We start from the raw sequence: 22274 nt of genomic DNA on the forward strand, positions 1-22274 counted from the left end.
AGCGCTGGGTTAAAAAGGGACAAACCCAGCTATTGGGTTGTTTTGACCCAGCGGTTGGGTTCAAAACATCCCAATAGCTGGGTCAAAACAACCCAATAGCTGGGTTTGTCCCTTTTTAACCCAGCGCTGGGTTATATTTAACCCAGCATTTTTTAGAGTGTACTTCAATAATGAGGTCCAAGAACACACTAGAAGTTACTTTTTTTTTCATGTATTTTTCTCTCTCTATTTAACTACATTACAATGAAAGACGTCTTCCCTCAGGTAGATTGAATGTTGGGCTCATGATCATTAAGTTGTTTGCATTCGCCCAAACTGAATCAAAACGCGGACGGTGAAGGGAACTGCTGACAGCGCGAGACCCGCTCGCTGTGAAGCGGGAGCCGGCAGAGGATTCCGCTTGGTCTTAAAGCCTTCTCATAACGGCTACTTCGCAAATAAAACAATGATTTGCCCAAAAAGAATGATTAATTATCAATTGAGAATTTGTTATTGATATGGTCTGGAGAAAAGAATAATATGGGCTGCGAGAAAATTATAAATAAAAAGAGTGGGGCTGCTATGAGTGCAGGCAGTCTAGGGACAGCATCACTGATCTATATATAATATCTATTATAGATCAGTGGACAGCATCCATATTTTAACCCCAGTGGCATGACAACACCGCGGCCCTCGCGGTCAAAAAAACAGACCTGCCCATCGGGAATCCTCCCGGTGCTCCCGATTAGCCAATCCGGGCCTGGACAGTGGGAAGGGGAAAAAACCTGCTTTAGAAGATCTAGATTCTAGACCATCCACTTCAGAAGGCACTACCGTGTAATTTCTGCCCGTGAAGCTTCAGAAAATTAAGCTTCGGTTGAAAATGCTTTGAGAGTTTCCTGTGATCGAATTGAACATGGTATTGAACTTGAACTCAAATTTCTCCTTCATAACTTCTAAACATATACTGTTTAGCAGCCCCAAAAAGTTAGCAAACATACAAACTAGGTTTTAAAATGTGAAGCATGGAAATTATTCAAAACGAAGACTAAAATATTAAGAATATTATTATTTGTGCTGCTTAAAATAAAATAAAAAAAAAGCAGCATATTGGAATGATTTCTGAAAGATCATGTGACACTGAAGACTGAAGTAATGGCTGCTGAAAATTCAGCTTTGCCAACAAAGCAATTAATTATAATTTTTTTAATATATTTAAAAAAATATTTAACAATATTATTATTTGACTGTATTCTTGATCAAATAAACTTTACAGAAACACACACATTATAGTTCACTGATGCATGTATTGTGGTCATTTTATGAACTGCGGGTTTGATTTTAAAATCAAAAAGTGCCATGAATACAGCATATAGTACACAAAGATATAGTCTGCATATTAAACATCCTCTGGGTAATCTAGGTCAAAGTGTCAGAGGAGTCTCATTGAGGCATGTGGCTCTGGATTGTCTTCACACCTCTCTGTGCTTGGGCTAATGGACTATAATTAGCAAATTTACTGGTCAGTAATTCAATTTTGATTGTTTTTCCCCTCTCTTTGCTCCAGTGACTTTTGGAGCCCTCGCCCTGCACTTAAGTGTCACGTCCAATCAACCTGGTGTGAGACGAGACCCAATTAACAATGTGAGGCGATCCCTCAAAAAATGGGGCCTAAAGGGGACATGTCCCGGGGACATAATTGAATGAGACACCAGCTTCCATTTGTGTCTATACATTGGCCAAGCTGGATCTGAGACTCTGAAATTGTTGTTTTTTATTTTAGATGGCAAAAAAATAGATAAGCATTTGATAATTTATTGCTTAACAGAAACAATGCAACATACAGTACACCATTCATATAAGCGATTGGGTGACTTTTTGGGCTGAAGTACAATGTCTATAGCTGGATTGTTGTTTTATGTAGAAATTAATTAAATGGCCTTCAAGCTCTAGCAGTCACTAATGCAAAACTTGCATGTAAGTTAAAGAGTACCACCATCCTACCATTTATATTCTCCTTTATCTGCTCTTAGTAAAGTGTTATAGGCACTGAGGCAATAATGTCCTCTCCACAGTCTATTATTCTAACAATCTTCAAGGCAGTGTTGAATCACTATAGGGAAGACCTTCAGATCACATTACTTCAGAACAGTCCACAGTAAAAGCCTGAACTTCTAACCAGATATGATTCTCCCGGCTAGGATTAATGGGACACCAGAGTTCCAACCCGCATCCAACCAGCCCAGCATATTAGCACCATTCAGACCAAATAACTTGCAGTCTCTGGAGCTGGGTCTATCACATGGACTTTACTTAAATGTGAGGTGGCACTGCTGGGCCAAAGACCTGTCTTAGTTTACCAGTGCCTGAGGTCATGGCCTGGGATATCTCTGTCCACTCCTGTTGCCCCGGGTCATCTTTAGCTGGATGACCCAGAAACCAGCAACCCAGCCATTCTGTCACACAGCCCCCTTTAGAACAGCTGGTGGGTGTCACCAACGGAGTTTGCTCAGAGGAGCAAGAAAGACCTTAGTGGTCAGGCACAAAAGAAAAGACTACATAGTGCACTTATACTCTTATCCAGTGGTCGCAACCTATGGCATGTGTGCCAAGTGGCAAGCAGAGTGACAATCACTGGCATACGAGCAATCGGGAAAACTGCATACAGACGTACATTTTCAGGTAGTCATTCCTCATAGTCACACAGCCTGTTAGGAGTTATATCAGGGGCGTCATGCACTCATTATTTTTGAGGGGGCATGAGTGGGGGGGGTCGTCATGTGACACACAGCAGCCACAATAGCACTTCTGTTCTTATGTTTTATTTTTTCCTTTTTATTCGAAGCATTCCCAAACGCATTATATCATGAAAAATCTCGATTCTCACCAATGTTAGTTGATCTATAGTGGGCGATGGTCAAAGTAGCCTAATAATGTAGTCTATTAACTATGCATAAAAACCTGTCTGTTTACTTAATTAACAGATATGGGTGTCATGCCATAACATAGTTTTAATACGACTGACTTTATATTTAATGTGAATTTAACATTGAAATTTAATGTGAATGAAAACATTGTAAGTTAGGCTACTTATCATAACTACGGTGGCCGAAAAGTGCAAAGCAGATCACAATTCTGAAAACAAAATAACAAATTACAAACGCAAATGCAAGTCTAAAAAACAAAATAATTCAGAAAGCACAACAACAATTCAGAAAACATTATAACAAGTCAGAAAACACAATATCTTACTTACAGATTCATACACACATCTGTAGTTTGTTGTTTCTAACGAGAGAATTCGCCAGAAGGAGGCATTCAGTCACCGAGCGAGTGAAGAAAACACAGGCATTTTAGTGATGACACATCTGAACACCTCTGATTGGTCATTGCATTCATAAGCTCAACAGCATCGTGTGTGATTGGTTATAATGCGCAGTGCTGTAAAAACGCATCTGTCTCACGCGCCAGCCAGCGAACGCAGATTTTAATTTAGCAGCTGATGATATGACGCGCTGAACGATTTAATCATGCTGGTGTGATTGTATCAAATATACAAAATATAATTCGGCTATTTTTGTCTTTTGGAAGCTGCATTCAAAATCCACTTGGCTCAAAAATCACACTTTGAATGGGGATGACGCCTCTGAGTTATACACACTATTAAAGTGTGAGAATTAATTTGCGCTAGTCTACAAATGAGCGCGCAACCCCTGCGCATATGAGGCGCTTCAGATTAATGCCTCGAGCCTCGGTTTGGGGTCTAACAGCGCTAGTCAGTATCAAAATAATTGAGACGTTCAATCAAATCAAAGTAGCGGGGTTTCCTATAATTAATTATTATAATAATAACTGCAGCCAACAAGAGATGTTCTTCCCACACAGCATTAAAAGAGGCTGTATCTTTGAGTTTATATATAAAAAAGTTGAATGAGTGCAAGAAAGCGTAAAAGCAACCCTGTTAGTTAAAGAATGTTATAGAAAATATACTGAACACTGTACATATATGAACACTGAATCCAGTCCGGATATCACAATTACACACTTTCCAAAAAAAAGTACAAAAACTGTCACTTGCAGAACCCTTTCAAATGATACCAATATGCACACTTTTGGGGTAAATATAATACAAAATTGAAAGGGTACTACCCCAGTGACAGCATTTGTGCCTTTTCTTCTGTCAGTACACCAAATAAAAAGAAACACAATATTATCACATCATGAGATATCAATATAATATTTTACCAAGGTCCCTGCTGACTCTCAACTTTTGGACTAGTCTTTTATCTGATTGAATTTTATTACCACACACTGTTGTCCATTCATTCTCTTCTTTTGGATCTTTCAGTCTTTTCTTGTCTCAGGTGATGATTGAAGGTGAGTGGTGGTGGAGCTTGTGTCTGTTCAGTGACCTGGAACAGGAGCAAACATAAGAACATGTCAAACAAAAACTCAGCGTACACATGCATCTCTTAAAATAGCTGGGAAACATCACAACATCATTAAACCAGCGTTTTGCTGAGAAACCACAATGTACTCTCCACCAAAAGGTCTCTGCAAATTTGATATTATGCATCTATACAAGTCTATTGTTGTTATGACAGCCTGGTGATCCCAGGGGCCATTTTCAATTAAGCCGCTGGCTGTTTACAGGTATTGTGCTGGACTTGTTGTACCCATGCAGCCGGCGCTCTTGGCTATTGTGCCAGGGCACAATGGTTAATGAGCTATCTACCCACGAGGACCAAGCAGAACAAATAGTCAATGTGCTCTTCCCTCCTACAAAACTCTCTTGTCTAACACATACACACAGACAATGCGCTGCACCTCTGCCACCGAACACACCAATCCAAGACCGACTACTGTAAATATAGGCTACTGCGAGTTCTCTCCTTTGATCTCTGTTTGCATTTCAACATCAAATGAGCTGACCTAACCTTCTCCTTGGGCCATTTAAATGGTAATGTGTAGCAGGGACTGGTTTGGGCAGCCATTCATCTCAAGGTCAAGAGGGCGATCAGACGTGCTCTCTCTGGGTTAGCTCAAGACAACAAATGTGTTTTTAACCAACCACATTCACAAGGGAGTGCAGTTTTGACACTGTATGATTGAATAAGAGATGCTTTGACCAGAACTGGTCAATTAACTAAATCATAGAAAATGATTGACAGCCAATGAACTGAAGCTTAACTGTTATGTTTCAAACACAATAGAGTAGAAATAAACAGTGTAATTACTAACACTATAATTTATGGCATACAGTTTTTATAACATTACAATTTTTCCTTTATTTGATTAGACAAGCTTTTGTAAACCTGCTGACACCTCAGCCTAAAAAAATAAAAAGATTATCATGAATAAGTGAAAATAGTTACATTTATTAAAAGAAACTAAGTAGAAATGACAAGAAATAGGGCCTAGTTACACTGCAAGATATAAATGATGTAATTGCGAGATATAAAGACAAAATATAAAAGTTACGAGAAAGTCAAAATTACGAGAAATAAAATTGTAACAGAAATATAGGCCTAGTCACACTGTGACACAAAGACAATATTGTGAGACACACTGTAACAATTCATGACAAAAATTGCAAAAAAAGATATTTAAGAAATATAAAGTCACAATTACAAGAAAAAACCTTGTAATTACGAGCAACTAGTTAACAATAAGAGAAATAAAGTATAAATTGAGAAATATTGTGCTTCGCAATATAAATATGTAATAGTGAATTGTCATTAATACGAGACAAAGTCACATTGGGAGATATAAAGCCGAAGTTATAAGAAAGATATAGTTATAAGAAATTATGAGAAAGTTGAAATTGAGAATTATCACAGTCTGATATATGCAAATATAAAGTCATAATACGAGACAAAACCACAAAAAACAACATCAAAATTATGAGAAACAAAGTTCTAAATACGAGAAACTGTTGAAATTTTGATTAAAAAAAAATTGAAAACAAAATTACAAGAAAGTCAGAATTCCGAGAAGTCACAATTATGAGAAATAAAGTGCAATTGTGTGATATATAAAGTCATTTTTTTACTCTGTGGCAGAAGCAGGCTTTCATAAAAACAAGCCAGACCAGCACTTGTTACAAGTAGCCTACAAACCCTCAGAAATGGAGCATTACACATGTTCATATTCATGTTTAGTTACATTAACTGTATGTCATACAAAGACAACCAGTAACATCTAATGAACAGAAAAGCAAACACACACAAGCGCAGTCTTCTCAAAGCATTTGTGAGTGGCCTATTGGGTAGGTGACATCTCATGACTCACGCTACAACAGAGTGCATGCAGGCAGCCAGAGCAAATCCAGTGGCCCTTGAGCAGGTAAGGAGATAAAATGCTGGCCGGATTTACATGCCACAAGTGATGCAGAGAAAGAGCCACCTCGCTCCACACTGCCACATCAAAGCAGGCCAGGTTATTAACGGGGCATGAAGAGCACTGGAGAACTCGTATCACATCTCACTATTCCGATTCGAAATGGACAACGCACACACACACACACACACACACACACACACACACACTAAATATTTTAAATGTCTAATTCTGACATTGATGTGAGGCCTTGTTCACTGTCAATGCCCCTCACAATTCATTAAGCAACTTATTGGGCAAAAGATTCAAAATGCATGTTAATTTAATGGGGTTTCTGGTTGGGGGGAAATTATATTTTTTAAAAAGCTTTGATGTTCACAAAACTTGGCAGTCAATCATTTTGCACTGAATTACAGCATTAATGAAGAATGGAGAAACAATGAGGGACGCTATTGTTTCAAACACATGCATGTTAATGTTCTCCATTAGAATGCATGTAATCGCTTCAAAAACCATTAAAGTGGCCCGGTTCGTGTTCGGTACAGGTAATTTCTGCGCCCTTTGTCTTCTAACCTGCTTCTAAGGTTAATCTGATCATGTACATCTTAAACTGCCTGATACAAAGGTAGATCAGTTCAACAAACCCACTCAGTTGCTACTGATTTCAAAATAAAACCAAGGCCTTTAATAAAAAAAAAAAGCAGCTACTTACTCCACCTTTAAAAAAGCAGTCATATAAGACTTAAGGGTAATAAATTCTACCAAGCAAGAATACCCATGGCAGAAGCGTTTCAACAAGATACACACAACAGGTTAAAGTCAAGCGCACCCACACTGATTTAATTAAAATGCAAACAAACTTTAATGAGGCTGTTAAAACGACTTATAAGATGACAACAAGATTACATTTTACTCCCCGAGTCTAAGAATGGAAGCACGTTGACATTTATACAGGCAAACAGAAGTGATAGATTGAGGTCAGATGGAAAACTGTGTCTTGGTTTGTCGCATTTTCAGCATGTGTTGATCCATCTGGAGTTGTGAAGGCTGGATAATCAGCACAAGCCACACGAGTATGTGCCGCGGTTGCAGGAGCGGGAAATGTGCAATGTGCACCACGCTTTTGCATAGTCAAATAACAACTCGGTTGAATCAATAATTTTGGTCCTCTAAACATCACGGTTACCTCGCACAAACTGAGAGCAGCTTTTATGTGAAAGAAACAGCCTTATAGAGGCCTATATTTTTTTATAATACTTTCACTTAATCACTCTGAAAATATAATAGCATCCAAATAATGCTTATAATCATCCTAAAAAATTATTTATTCTTTAAAAGATAGTTCTAAAAATGATTTATCCTAAGGGATAGTTCACCCAAAAAATGGAAATTCTGTCATCATTTGTTTACCCTTATGTCATTTCAAACCTGTATGACTTTCTTTCTTCTGTGGAACATACAATAGGTATTTTCCCCTATACAATAGTAGTAAATGGTAACCAAAACTGTTTACACGTTCTTCAAAATAACATAATTTTATTTCCATATTAGAAAGTAAGTCATACAGGTTTGGAACCAAATGAAGGTCAGTAAATGATGACAGAAATGTCTTTTTGTTGGGTGAACTCCTCAATTTAAAGGGATAGTTCACCCAAAAGAGAAAATTTAGTCAAAATATGCCACTAAAAGAGACAAATATACACAAATATCTAACACATACTGAATATTAAACATCTGATACATTATTATACACAGTACTATTCTACACCTGTATAGTTTTTGATTTAATGCCTCTACTAAAAACGTTCGTGACCTGTAGCTGTCTGTATTCAGACTCGGTTGAATCAATAATTTTGGTCCTCTAAACATCACGGTTACCTCACACAAACTGAGAGCAGCTTTTATGTGAAAGAAACAGCCTTATAGAGGCCTATATTTTTTTTATAATACTTTCACTTAATCACTCTGAAAATATAATAGCATCCAAATAATGCTTATAATCATCCTAAAAAATTATTTATTCTTTAAAAGATAGTTCTAAAAATGATTTATCCTAAGGGATAGTTCACCCAAAAAATGGAAATTCTGTCATCATTTGTTTACCCTTATGTCATTTCAAACCTGTATGACTTTCTTTCTTCTGTGGAACATACAATAGGTATTTTCCCCTATACAATAGTAGTAAATGGTAACCAAAACTGTTTACACATTCTTCAAAATAACATAATTTTATTTCCATATTAGAAAGTAAGTCATACAGGTTTGGAACCAAATGAAGGTCAGTAAATGATGACAGAAATGTCTTTTTGTTGGGTGAACTCCTCAATTTAAAGGGATAGTTCACCCAAAAGAGAAAATTTAGTCAAAATATGCCACTAAAAGAGACAAATATACACAAATATCTAACACATACTGAATATTAAACATCTGATACATTATTATACACAGTACTATTCTACACCTGTATAGTTTTTGATTTAATGCCTCTACTAAAAACGTTCGTGACCTGTAGCTGTCTGTATTCAGTGTCTTTGGGACAATATGAAGTGTTTTATGAAATAAAAAAAATGTCCTTAATGTGGACGGAAACCCAAAATGAACATTTTTAAAACCAATAAACTACTTACGTGTCCAGCGTTTCAGTTGAGCTCATGGGCAGGTGCAGTGACACTTGATTCCACACATTTATTAGGCCTACAGCCTTCACAGCAATGTTTAATCTTTAGGTCAACTGGATTATATTTATGGTTTTCACTCTATTCTTGTGTAGCAGGCAGCCCCACATTGATTCCACAAACACAAAGGCGCTTCCAAGTCGATGGAATACTGCTATTGCCTGTTATTTCGTCGATTACAGCTCAAAATGTATCACAAACGAGCACAGCTAGGTTCCCAAGGGAGAAAGGAAAATGAATTAAACGCGACTCTACTTCGTGCTCACACTTGTCGTCTTATATCTCGGTCTTTTCACCACCCTCGCTGCACACATAGCGAGAAGTCTGTTCCAATTAACAAAGAAGTTGTCAGGCCCTTCATTCTCGCTTGGTTTCTGCGCGTGGTACCCGCGCGCGAAACAACAGGCTGTCGGGAAACCTGCGCGCACCATTGCCTCACAGGCGAAAACCTGTGCTTATCTCTTCACACAGGTTTCACCATGTACAGAGACGTCCGGGAATATTAATCTTACATTAAAACGATTTAATAACTGGCCGCTCCAAATTGTTTTACAGTTTTAAAGATTGGCGTTTGCTTAAAGTTGGTCATGGAAATGGGTTGGTAAAGTTGATGATCAAGAATGAAGATGTCAGCGGAATGAAGTCCACGTAAGATATTTTTTAATAAATCAAAAGCTAATTGTGTGTTTAAATTTGCCACTATTATCACGTGATGAATTATCACGTGATAATAGAAAGGGCTAATGTAAATAATGACCGGTTTTACTGTATATCTAGTTTACGGCTATGTACGAAATAACTAAATAAATGTCCATGAAATATAAATTTCAGTTGAAATTATTTGAAGATTGGCTTTTATGAACAAAAATAGTCCTTAATATAGTCCTTAACATCCAATCTCTTCTAGTCCTTTTTCTCAAGTTTTATTCTCAGTCAAGTTAATACTAAACTGAATTCTTCCAAGACAATTTTTACAAAGGTATTAACCGTTTTTCCTTTCTGCGTTGATAAGAAAATAGAGAAATTTGCGAAAGTAGACCCGGTTTGATCCTGTCTATCCCACCCCCCTCGAAAAAATATTCCAGGGACCTGTTATTTAATATAAAATGTATCAGAAGGCCAAAAAATAGGCTAATACAAGGAAACAAGCATCATACATAAATATTTACAGAGAGAAAAAAATATTTGATATTGCATACAAGCTGCAATTTATATACAGCACTTAAAAGACATGATAAATTAACTGGTTTTTCAAATGCATGTCAACTCTGTATGCTGGGAAAATTGTCAGCACGTGCCCTCTACTGGTGAAAAAATAAATAAATTTTGTGGTAACTGTACGTCCAGCAGATGTTTCAGATATCTGTGGATATGCATGATCAGAAATATGCGGGGTTTTCCATTTCAGTGACATAAACAGGAAAATAGTTCCACTAGTAGAAAGCAAAATTTTCTTCTAATCTTCTATCAATCCTACTACTCATAGAATGTTGAGGGAAAATCGGCAGTACAGTAAACATATTCACAGATTCACAAAAAAGAAAATACACTTAATATACATTTAATATTATTTACAATGCAATACATCTTTCAAAAATAAAATAAACATAAAAACAAAAGCTGTTGTGTGAAAAACATGACACAGACAGGCAGCCAAACTGCTGAGGTGGAAGTAACAAGGTCAATGCCATATGAAGCAAGTCACAAACAAGGTCAAACAATGTCAGATTAGCTGCAGCAGCAGTAGTCAGTCACCTCGCTCACAGACCAGAATGATGACGATTGAGAAAGAGAAAACTGATGGAATGGGGAATATACACAATGTGAGCTACTGTAGAAACAGGAGAATGTAAAAGCACCTTGTTGCCCAGGCAGAGTCTTTATTGCTGCACTGGAATCAGTGACAAAGCCAATAGCACAACAGTTTGTATGTTATTGTATTGAATAGTATTATTGAAATGCATGGTCACAACAAACTATTGTGACACTGAAACACTAATATTGACAATTATTTGAACACACCAGTTGGTATTTTGCCTCTGGCTGGTTTACTAGGCCATAAAAGGCATAATTGAGAAACAGAGAGAGACACTGAGCATTCCGGTGAGTTTTCAGCCATTGCCACCAGGCATGCTTTAGGTCAGACACAATCCCTGTCTGTCTCTGGTCTGGTCAGAGAATTGATTCCACTCTGGGAGCTGGGCTGCAAACAGATCCCTGCATCTCTGCCTGTCTGGTCAGTGACCTCACTCTTTAGAGCTGCCAGCCACTTCATCATGTCCAGTACACACCAGACAATCCCAAAATGCCCTTAAAGGATTTCTGCATGACGGCAACTTTTTGGCCCGAGCAATATTGATTTCTCTTGTGTGTAACAATGGTGATGCACTCACACAAGATGAGTGAAAACATGCTCACGTGCCTCAATACATTCTGTACTGTACAAAGCAACCTTTAAATACATTTGCTGGTATGATGAATTTTCCTTTAAAACCTGTTGATAGTACAATATAACATTCACAAGATAATAACATATCACATTTTCAAAAGTCACATACAATCAAGCTTAAAAAAAAAACAGAGACATATAGTACAAAGTCACAATGAGATCTACTTCTGTGCCCTGAACACAGTTGTTATTTATTATTATCATAATCTTTTATTTTCTCCAGTGTTAAACACTGCAGACCACAAATGAATGCAGTCTGAAACTGCCAAATGCCCCTTCAAAACATTCATTACATTTCAATTGAAGGCATGGGTTGTGTGCCATTCAGAATTGAATTGAACGTGCCTTTTCAATTGAGAATGCCATTTAGGTTTCACAATTTGAATTGCATAATGGCAATTCAAATTTGAAATGTAAGGCAATAGAATTTTAAATAAACATCATTGAAAAGTCAAGACTAAAATAAATGCAATGTAATTTTTAGTTAGAAAAGTGAAGTTTGTAAGAACAAACTTTGAATGTTAGCTTGACAAAGCCTTTTTTTTTTAAATAAAAAATGTTTTTAGATTTATAGGCCTTATGGACAGAGATAGATAGACAGACAGACAGACAGATAGATATATAGATAGATAGATAGATAGACAGATAGATTTTTACACAACCCTTATCAAATGAATTAATGCACAGTACATATGCTGTAGAGTAAATGACTAAAACTAAACAGTAGAGGGAGCCAAAACACCACATTAACCAATAAATAACAACACAACATTTACAACGCTTAGTGTAAAAGGTGCAAAACATGCATACATGCACATATAAAACATCCCATGCCTCCTTTATGAAATCCTTCAAAACAAATGAAAACAAAGAACAGGAATCTTTCTCCAAAACAATTGTGCTTTGCCTAAGACCAACAAAGGCTTGTGCATCGGTTCTTTCATTTGCAGTGCTTATGTGTGCTTTAGTGTGAATTCAGCTTAAAAACTGGAGCGGGGGGCCTGGATTTCCCGTTCCACACTTGGCATGCTGGGTGTATCCCGACAGACCAGCCTGTGGCGGAAGTGTCCGCTCAGCAGAATGTAGATGAAGGGGTTTATGCTGCTGGCGGCGTAGCTCAGGCACACAGACAGGTAGTAGCAGGTGTGGTACGCTAATGAGGGGCGAGGTATGCTCAGGTTAACCAGCTGCAGGACGTGGTACGGCCCAACACTGACCAGGAAAACTGCTACGAGAACCAGGACCATTTTAGTGAGGCGGACCACACGCTCTCGAGGCAGGCTGGTGTTATACCTGAGAGAAAGTAGGGAATGTAGGATTTGGTCATAAAGTATGTAGCCTAAACATGAAATATACATTTAGGGTAGTTACACACAGTGTTCTAATATATGATTCCGAAGTAGGCTAATTAGAGTTAATGGTACAGTTCACCCAAAAATAAAACATTTGTTATCATTTACTCACCCTCATGTCATTCCAAACAAGTATGACTTTTTTTTTCTTCTGTGGAACATAAAAGAAGATTTTGATGAAAGTTGGTAACTAAACAGTTTTGGTTCCCACTGATTTGTCCCATTGACAAGAAATACAATGGAAGTCAATGGGAACTGAAACTGTTTGGTTATCAACATTCTTTGAAATAAATTATTTTGTGTTCGGCAGAAGAAAGAAATTACTGCAGGTTTGCAACTGCATGAGTTATAATTTTTGGGTGAACTATCCCATTAATATGCTCCGGGTGTGTGTTCACGGTGTGTGTGTGTTCACTGCTGTGTGTGTGCACTTTGGATGGGATAAATGCAGAGCACTAATTCCGAGTATGGGTCACCACTTGGCCTCATGTCACTTAAAAAAAAAAAAAATTTAAATACCAAGGCAGAGCACAGTTTAATGGAATATTACAGTTTCAAGTTATAAGCTCAGTCGACAGAATTTGTGACATATTGTTTATCACATCAAAATGAATGTTCGCTTGTCTCTCCTTTTCTTTACTAAAAGCAAAAAACTGGGTTGCAGTGAGGCATGGCAATATCATGCCATAAAACCTTAAACCCTGAAAACTGTATAAAATGATTATTTAAACATCTACCACTTGGCCTCATGTCACTTAAAAAAAATAAAAATTTAAATACCAAGGCAGAGCAAAGTTTAATGGAATATTACAGTTTCAAGTTATAAGCTCAGTCGACAGAATTTGTGACATTGTTTATCACATCAAAATGAATGTTCGCTTGTCTCTCCTTTTCTTTACTAAAAGCAAAAAACTGGGTTGCAGTGAGGCATGGCAATATCATGCCATAAAACCTTAAACCCTGAAAACTGTATAAAATGATTATTTAAACATCTTTACAGTTCAAATCATACACAACTTTTAACAGAAATAACTATGTAGGTGCTTTTATATAATTCTTAGCTTAGCTAAATCGGCTGCATTTATGTCCACTGTATATGTTTTTTTTTTAAAGAAAACATTGTATTGAATCTGTGATATTTTTCATAGATATTACTTATAATGCATGGTTTAGCCATTAAATTCTACATCAGTATGCACTGTCAATCTAAAACGAAAACATTTCTATTGTATAAGCAGAATAACTCTCGAAAGGGATATCACATCTGCACAGCTTCATATGAGAAATTCACTTATTCACTTTGCAGTAGATATTCCCTTAATGGAAGGCAAATTAAATATTAATGAAAGAAACCAGTGTAGACCAAGCTAGAACAGTCAAGCCAGTGACTTCACAAGAAATTCAATTGTTATATTTAATATAAATATAAAATGATTATTATTATTATTATAAATTGGCAGATTTGCCAGTTTTACATCACATACTTGCTGTAATGAAAGGAAAAGTCACCTGTGAGCCTTTTTGTTCTTGCGATACATTCTCCAGGAGTAGCAGAGAATCAGTATATAGCAGATGAGAATGAGAGGTAATGGCAGGAAGAAGGAGGTCACAGTCTGGTAGAGTGTATACCTACAGATATATGAGGAGGACACATGCTGTCAATCATGAGTGAGAAGAGCCTTAAACCCTCCACATCTCCCTCTCTACAGTAAGTTTCACTTCACTTATTTTAATTAAACAAGAAGGATGGATTCCTCAGAGCTGCAGACATGCAATTTTCTGGTGAAGAGGAAAAGATACTGACAGAAAAAACTAAAAACTATGGTATTATTGTGTTCCTTAAAAGTGAAGCTTAAAAGTGAAGTTTTAAGTTATGTGCCACTATGCTGAAAGGCAGCTTTCACAGCAGATAACAACAGAAAATTCAGTCAAAGCAAGACTATGTCAATAAAAAACAAGCGATCGAAGAGATCGAAGGATCATCAGACCTGAGCAGCAGGTTATAGTACACAAGTAAAGCAGAACCAATTACCAGAGCACTTCTTTGGGAGAGACCAGGTTAAGGGAACAGCTCTCTAGCCCGTCCCTGAAGCGGATCACTTTGGCATGAACCCAGGAAGGCAGAACCATGATGAAAGAGGCCGACCACAGAAACAGGTTAATACGGATCGTCCTGGATCTGGTCCTGAGACTCAGAAGGCGAAATGGATGAACAAGGGCCAGGTATCTGGAGGACAAAAATATAAAACAATGTAGATTTTACTCCCCATATATGTATTTTCACACAAATGCGTGTTGTTTTATCATTTAATCAGTTGTATGATATCTATGAGAAGCAAAAAGTTAGATAAAAAAAATTAATCCATTCTAATCATCACATATATTATGTAACAATTTATGAATATGATATATTGTGCAAAACCTATGCGTGAAGAATCTGACCAAAAGTGTGAGAATTCACGTGCAGCAATAACTTGATATTTTGCTTTTTGAATTTCACAGCACTTTGGGGTCAAACTGTTGTTCTTAATTGTACTGTTTAAATGAATAATGAGTTTACTTGTCTTATCTATAATTGTGGTAAGAGTGGCCTCTAGTGGTGAGATTACAGAGTCGCAGCTCGAAAGGAGACGATGATGCAATTGGTTTGAACTTTGTGCTGCATAAAAGCAACATTGCTGCACTACGAGGCACAATCTGAAAACTATATGCAATGGAGAATATTCACAATGAAGAAGCTTCATCAAAACCTAATCAGCTTTTATCAAATGCTATCATAGCTCTAACGAGTAAGTGACTAACAACTCACTTAAAATCATTCTCAGTGATTTCACTGAGAATCATAGGTAATTCTTAAAGATTTTGTCCAAATCTGTGATTAAATGCATGCACAAACCTTGAAGTCTTCACTACAAAATAAGCTATTAAACATTTGCACCATTTATTACAATATTCATTCAAAACAAAAACAAAATGGCTGGTGAAAGTGGTGATGTATCAAGTACCACTGAAATATTTACTATTATTTTCTGTTGCAATACATGTCCCACTCTCTCAAATTTTGGAGTAAATATATTCTTTATGTATTTAATTACAGTTGTGCTCAAAGTTATTCATACCCTTGGTAAATATGATCAAAGAAGGCTGTGAAAATAAATCCGCATTGTTTATCCACTTGATCGTTCATTCAAAAATTTAAAAAAAAAAAATCTTTAAACTTAAACTTTAATTAAACAGTCATTCTTGAGAAGTGGGACAAAACAGGGTGCAAAATTGAAAAAATAAAACCTTGTACTCACACAAATGAAACTACATTTATGTATCTTATATGTACTAAGCTACTGAGCTATGCTTTGATACAACCTCCCAACTTTTCTCTTTTTTAACAAAATGTGCTTTTTTTTTTTAGCTTGGACTGTGTAATATAATTTCAGCGTTATCTTTAACAGCATTCAAGATGTTTTTAACATTTCAAAACACATTCTCCTGTTAGCAGACAGATTACACTTTCACATGTGACCAACAATTCCACAACAAATATAAAATATCATAATGAAATATTATCAAAATATTCAACTGACGGAGGTGACAGAACTGACGGAGTTGACACATCTGACGGTCTCTGATCTCCTGTCAGATGTTCTCTAAACTCTTCAGGGATTACAGATGAAGACTCAGAGCTGTTCTCTTGGCAAAAGGAGGTTGCAAAAAGCATTGGATAAAAGGGTATGATTAATTGTGACCCGTGTGTATTAGAGAAAAACATTTATTTCATAATGACATTTCTCTCCCATTTTAAATTCTTATTCTCCAATGAAAGGTTAGATTTTAGTAAATTTTTAAAATAAAATATCTAAAGGACTGATGATACAAATTAATTTTCATAGCCTTCTTTGATCATATTTACCAAGGGTATGAATAATTTTGAGCACAACTGTATATATATTTTCAATAAACATTAGGCTATTTTCCTATAACATCAAAATAGATCATTTTGGGGAGATCTATTTTGTAATCATTTATTCAATTATATTTATTTATTCAGTTATATGATTTATTTATTTTAAACACATTTTCCTTTCCCTTTTTTCCTGATGTAATAATTAATGTATCAGAGGGTTAAGGACAAAATGTACACTAATTATGCTAATTTATGATGAAAGCGACATACAACGCACTGTAGAAGAAAAAACAAAGTTCTGTCTCAAAACTTTACAGTTACAGAGACAAATCACTTTATAACAACTTCTCCCCGTGACAAGGTTGCCTCAAATTCATCAATCTCCTTTTCTTCTTCTTCTAAGATTGCATAGCATGAGCTGTTATTTTAAAAAGAGATTAAAGTTAAACTTAACATCAATGATTCATAGAGGCCACTTTTCACTGAATATATTTAATATCATGCATGAGGACATTCAGACACCGAATCAAATGAGTCACAACCATTTCTCATCGCAGGAGGTCTATATGAATGCACGTTTGTTTTGAGTGCATCAAAGCAATAGAGACAATAAAAGAATTTTGATTAGGATAACATTTTTGATTTGATTTAAAATTATCTACTTTTGCCATATAAAACATGACCCTTTAAATGAAAAAAGAATCAATCACTTGTAAAATGATTATTGTTATATTTGCAGAAAAACCCACTTAATACTGCTTATCTTAATAAAGATCTGGAAATCTAATTAATTTCTTTTGAGCATGATTTGAACCACACAGCATCAATATTGCACTGATTACACACCTGTCCAGACTCATAGCGGTCATGACTGCAGCGCACGCCACCTGGTTGCAGTTATCAAGAGAAGTGATGATGGTGCAGAGCGTGCTGCCGAACACCCAGTGCCCTCCACGCGCCCACTGGTGAATCAGGAACGGCATGACAGTTACGTGGACCAGGTCGGCCACAGCCAAATTCCCCACATACACATCTGGCACTGTCTTTTTGGCAGACCTGCAAGAAAAACAAGAAAGAACTCGTTGTGATCTGTGATTCCTTGATGAGATACTGCTAAAGAAACATCAGATCAATGAAAATAATTATGGCAAGTTGTAAGCGATAAACAGGATTATGTAACCTCCAGTGAGTGACAGCTCCAGTGCGGTTGGGTCATGGCTAATTCCTGAATGAATCCATCCACTGGAGCAGTGAAAATCCTCAGAGGAATTCCTTCACAGCTAATTAAAGAGGCTACTCATATCAGTCTTTTCCAGTGCCATGATCCACAGCTCACATCACTGTTCAAATCAGCCTCATTACTGTTTGGTGTGGCCCTTATGTGCCATATTTCAGAATATGGTATTATATATGTATGAATGTATGCATGTATGTATGTAGACTCTGTCTGTATTTATGTATATATGTATGCATGTAAGTAGCCTATGTATGTATGTATGTATGTCCAAGCGAAATTAATTGATACTTTTAATTTTGATGGTCAATAATTATGTTCATAATGGAAAGCAAATGAAAAAAAATCTGTGCTGTATATATATATATATATATGAATCTTTGCGTGAAAAATGAATCAGATGTTAAATGTATAGCGGCAGTGTCTCACTTAATTCTTATTTTGATCAATCCAAATCCAATTACAACCTTTCAATCATGATTTAAAAAACGTTCTTAAATCTTCATAAACATATTTTATTATTTGCTGTGATCACATTATGGTTTGTTTTTCTTTGAAATTCGACATATTTTTTAACTACCATTACACAGGTATTCGTCTATGTATAAAGAGAAAATCTTCAACCGTATATCCCACCATACCAGGTAGAGGTATTGTGAAATGTGAAGGAAGTGGATTATGTTTTCCATAAGCAATAACGAATTTAACACGTCATTAAGTAAATGTGTTGTTTTATTTTTTTTATACAAACAAATGCAAAGTAAATAAATTAAAAAGAGAGTTTTCCTTATCAACTTGTAAACTCACCTTAAAATAGTCACCAAAACAAGAATATTTCCAACAAGCCCGGTGGAGCACAAAAATCCAATAAATGCAGGGAGAATTTTGGTTTCCGTGACGTGAACAATGTTATAATACTCATCTGCTGGGTATTCTGCTACTGTCTCATTAGCGCACGTGCTGTTGTCTAATTTGAGCGTAAAGTTCCAAACAACAGGTTCCAACTCCACCATGGCGTTCATCATTTGCGCTGAAATGCGGTAACAGCACACGTACTTGTCTGTTCATGGAAAGTCCTCGTGGGTTTCAGCATCCTCATCATACCACACAGTGCGCACTGGCGTCTCCGCTCTCACCAGCGCGCGCACATACGCAGCTCCTTGTTACCAGTCCGTGACTCACTCCAACTCGATATCATTGACTGGTATTATTGATAAGGATTTTACTAGATTTCATCGGTCCTTCTTCATTAGCCAATCAAACTGTACTATACCTATTGAGCCAATTTAACTTGATTGATTATTTGCACCGAAGTGGAAAGAATGTGATACGTTTACAGTGTCATTTAGGAAAAAAGTAACAACTGAAACATATAAAAAGACATCAAATATACAGTAAATGTCATTAACACTTGGCATAATTTATTTTTTTAATCAATTGTTTTGAACACTGATAATAATAATCAATGTTTCTTGAGAATGATTTCTGAAGGATCACAAAACACAGAAGATGGAGTAATGACGGCTAAAAATTAATCTTTGACATCAAACGATTTATTTATTTTTTGTTAAAATAAATGCAGCCTTGGTGAGCCTAAGAGACTTACATTTACATTTATATGCAGTCTCACAAAAAAAAAAACTGAAAATGTAAGAAATTATGCTTTAATCAGGGCTCCATAAGGACCTCTTTTAGTTCACCTTGTGAATTCATTGGCAAAAAAAGATTTATATTTTACATTCATGCATTAGTCAGACAATTTATTCAAAGTTGCTTATTCAAGGTTTATTTAATCAGTTTATGTATTTCATTGCAATTGAACCATGACCTTGGTGTTGCTAGCGCCACACTGAGCTACAGAAAAAAAGCCAAAGAGCCTCCCATCTGATCATTTTCTTAGCAAGGTTAAATCAATCCTTTGGATGAGAAAAAGTATGAATGATATTCATTGGCATAGCTGTACCACCATAGGCAAACTCCCTGATTCCCCTTTAAATGAAAGAGCCTCAATGAAAAGCAAACGGTGCTATCATGCAGTGTTCCTGCGTAGTGATACCTTGGTTACACTTCTACATGTGTCAACACTGGCCATAAAGTACAGTGAAGATCATAAAAAGACAACTTCTCTTTTCTAACATGGAATTTGCCTTTTACAATTTCACATTTTCTTTAAAAAAGAACACTTATTTATATTAATGTACTGAAGCCATAACTGCGCATATAGTTCATATGAAATGACAGGCAGAGGCAGAAAACTTGTTTTGAGTGCATTAAAAATGAATCAAAGGCTTTATCTTAGAATCCATTGAGGGCAGTAGATCTCCTTTCCAGTGTGAGTTCCTTATCTTTATTTAGATTTCTTTAAACATTTATCTGCAAAATATCTCCTTAGATGTCTGCTGCAAGTATAGGAAACTTCTCATTAAACATGATTAACATGCACATCCCATGATTTCCCACTGTGGGAATGACGTAAATGTGCAGCTAAAGAATATAGCCTTAGATTATAATTGGAGTGTCTTAAATCCACAAATTTTGAGGGTATTCCCAAAGGAACAACATGTTCCAGCAGCATAGATCTCAGCACTTGGTTCATGTGCAACAAACTGCAGTAATTGAGATATCCAGGTAAAGAGAGATGAGCCTAAATCAGTTATCTGAATACTTATTAAACACTGTGCACTGCACAGACCTTTTCAAATGAACAAATAATACATTATATTTCCTTAATGGAATTTTGTATTTTGTATAATGGAACTCTCTCTCTCTCTCTCTCTCACACTCTATATATACATACATACATATATACGTATACATATACATATACAGCGGGTAACATAACTATTGAACACATCACCATTTTTCTCGGTAAATATATTTCTAAAGGTGCTGTTGACATTAAATTTTCACCAGATGTTGGTAACAACCCAAGTCATCCATACATACAAAGAAAAGAAAACAAATAAGTTCAGAAATTAAGTGCTGTGTAATAAAATGGAATGACCCAGGGAAAATGTATTAAACACACTTACTGAAATTTATTTATTATACTTTGTACAAAAGCCTTTGTTGTTAACGACAGCTTCAAGACGCCTCCTGTATGGAGAAACTAGTCGCATGCATTGCTCAGGATTGAGCCCATTTTTCCACACAAACAGTCTTCAAATCTTGAAGATTCTGTGGGCCTCTTCTATGAACTCTGATCTGTAGTTCTTTCCATAGATTTTCTATTGGATTCAAGTCAGGTGATTAGCTGGTCCATTCTAGCAGCTTTATTTTCTTTTTCTGAAACCAGTTGAGAGTTTCCTTGGCTGTGTGTTTGGGATCATTGTCTTGCTGAAATGTCCACCCTTGTTTCATCTTCATCATCCTGGTAGATGGCAGCAGATTTTTATCAAGAATGTCTCTAGAGTGTACAAGAATGTATCAAGAATGTACATTTTTCCATTCATCCTTCCTTCAGTTATATGAATTTTGCCAGTGCCACACCATGATGTTATTGGGGTGATGTGCAGTGCCATTTGACCTCCAAATATGTTTTGTATTATGGCATCCAAAGAGTTTAATTTTAGTCTCATCGGACCAGACTATATTCTCCCAGTATTTCACAGGCTTGTCTAAATGTGGTGCAGCAAACTTTAAACGAGCTTCAACATGCTTTTTCTTCAGCAATAGAGCCTTGCGTTGTGAGCGTGTATACAGGACACGACGGTTGAGTACATTACTTATTGTTTTCTTTTAAACAATTGTACATGCTATTTTGGAGCAGCGAGACGTCATGAGCGGGGTGACGTGGGCACCAGGAAGTATAAAAGCGCATCCAGCAGAGCGCAAGTTAGCTTAGATGAAGTAGCGCCTGGAGGGATGCAGGGAGTATGGCAAAGAGACGCAGTGTCTCGTTCACTGAAGCAGATTCCCCCTCGGGGAAAATCCCTTGGTCCTGTGCCACCACTGCAAGGGTCTCATATACAGCAGGCCAAAAGGTATCATGTTGGACGCCGCTGCCATCAAACCCAACAGCCTCTGAAACAGTTTGACAGTGAGTGACTGGCCTTCTCTTACTCTCGTGACTGTCGTGAGGATTGACTCGATTCGAGCAGGAGACAGATGTGCCTGCATCGAGGTCTTCGGAACGATGAAGTAACGACTGTAAACCCCGGACGCTCTCTCGAGAGGAGGAACACGTTCTATCTACTTCTTGTTCCGTTACCAGAGCCTGCTTGGGGACCACTAGTGTGGGAATGACCCCATTGAAACGAGGCGGACGAGAACTGAACTGGATTCTGTAGCCTTTCTCTACAACCTGCAGGACCCATTTTGATATATTTGGCAGAAGTTCCCACGC

General features: G+C 36.8%; 1 protein-coding gene and 1 long non-coding RNA gene across 3 annotated transcripts in view; both read right to left on the minus strand.

Moving 5' to 3' along the window:
* Positions 1 to 9409, minus strand: part of LOC107704866 (uncharacterized) — a 15081-nt gene extending 5672 nt beyond the window's left edge. The window contains exons 1-2 of one of the 2 annotated variants that reach the window (XR_001636012.1): positions 8946 to 9409; positions 4285 to 4391 (exon numbers count right to left, since the gene is read on the minus strand). This is a non-coding gene — a long non-coding RNA (uncharacterized LOC107704866). Of the gene's footprint in view, positions 1 to 4284; positions 4392 to 8938 lie in introns of both variants that reach the window. The other variant, XR_001636013.1, reaches the window with a different exon arrangement.
* A 3013-nt stretch (positions 9410 to 12422) lies between these two features.
* On the minus strand, positions 12423 to 18951 carry LOC107704865 (melanin-concentrating hormone receptor 2). Its single transcript, XM_016507883.1, has 5 exons — positions 18737 to 18951; positions 17542 to 17751; positions 14827 to 15021; positions 14304 to 14423; positions 12423 to 12735 (listed from the first exon to the last, which is right to left on the minus strand). Exons 1-5 carry the CDS (start codon positions 18949 to 18951, stop codon positions 12423 to 12425), a joined length of 1053 nt encoding a protein of 350 aa, XP_016363369.1.
* Positions 18952 to 22274: the final 3323 nt, after the last annotated feature.

The sequence above is a fragment of the Sinocyclocheilus anshuiensis genome, unplaced genomic scaffold (genome assembly GCF_001515605.1).
Source record: "Sinocyclocheilus anshuiensis isolate Anshui unplaced genomic scaffold, SAMN03320099.WGS_v1.1 scaffold702, whole genome shotgun sequence".
Lineage (NCBI taxonomy): Eukaryota > Metazoa > Chordata > Actinopteri > Cypriniformes > Cyprinidae > Sinocyclocheilus > Sinocyclocheilus anshuiensis.

What these genes read in the sequence shown, in the direction of transcription:
- LOC107704865 (XM_016507883.1), bottom strand. Translation starts at nt 18,951, where the DNA reads ATGAACGCCATGGTGGAGTTGGAACCTGTTGTTTGGAACTTTACGCTC. An exon ending in TCTCCCAAAGAAGTGCTCTG is followed by an intron (nt 14,424 to 14,826) that starts GTAATTGGTTCT and finishes ATATATCTGTAG; the next exon opens with GTATACACTCTACCAGACTG. An exon ending in AAGAACAAAAAGGCTCACAG is followed by an intron (nt 12,736 to 14,303) that starts GTGACTTTTCCT and finishes ACTTTCTCTCAG; the next exon opens with GTATAACACCAGCCTGCCTC.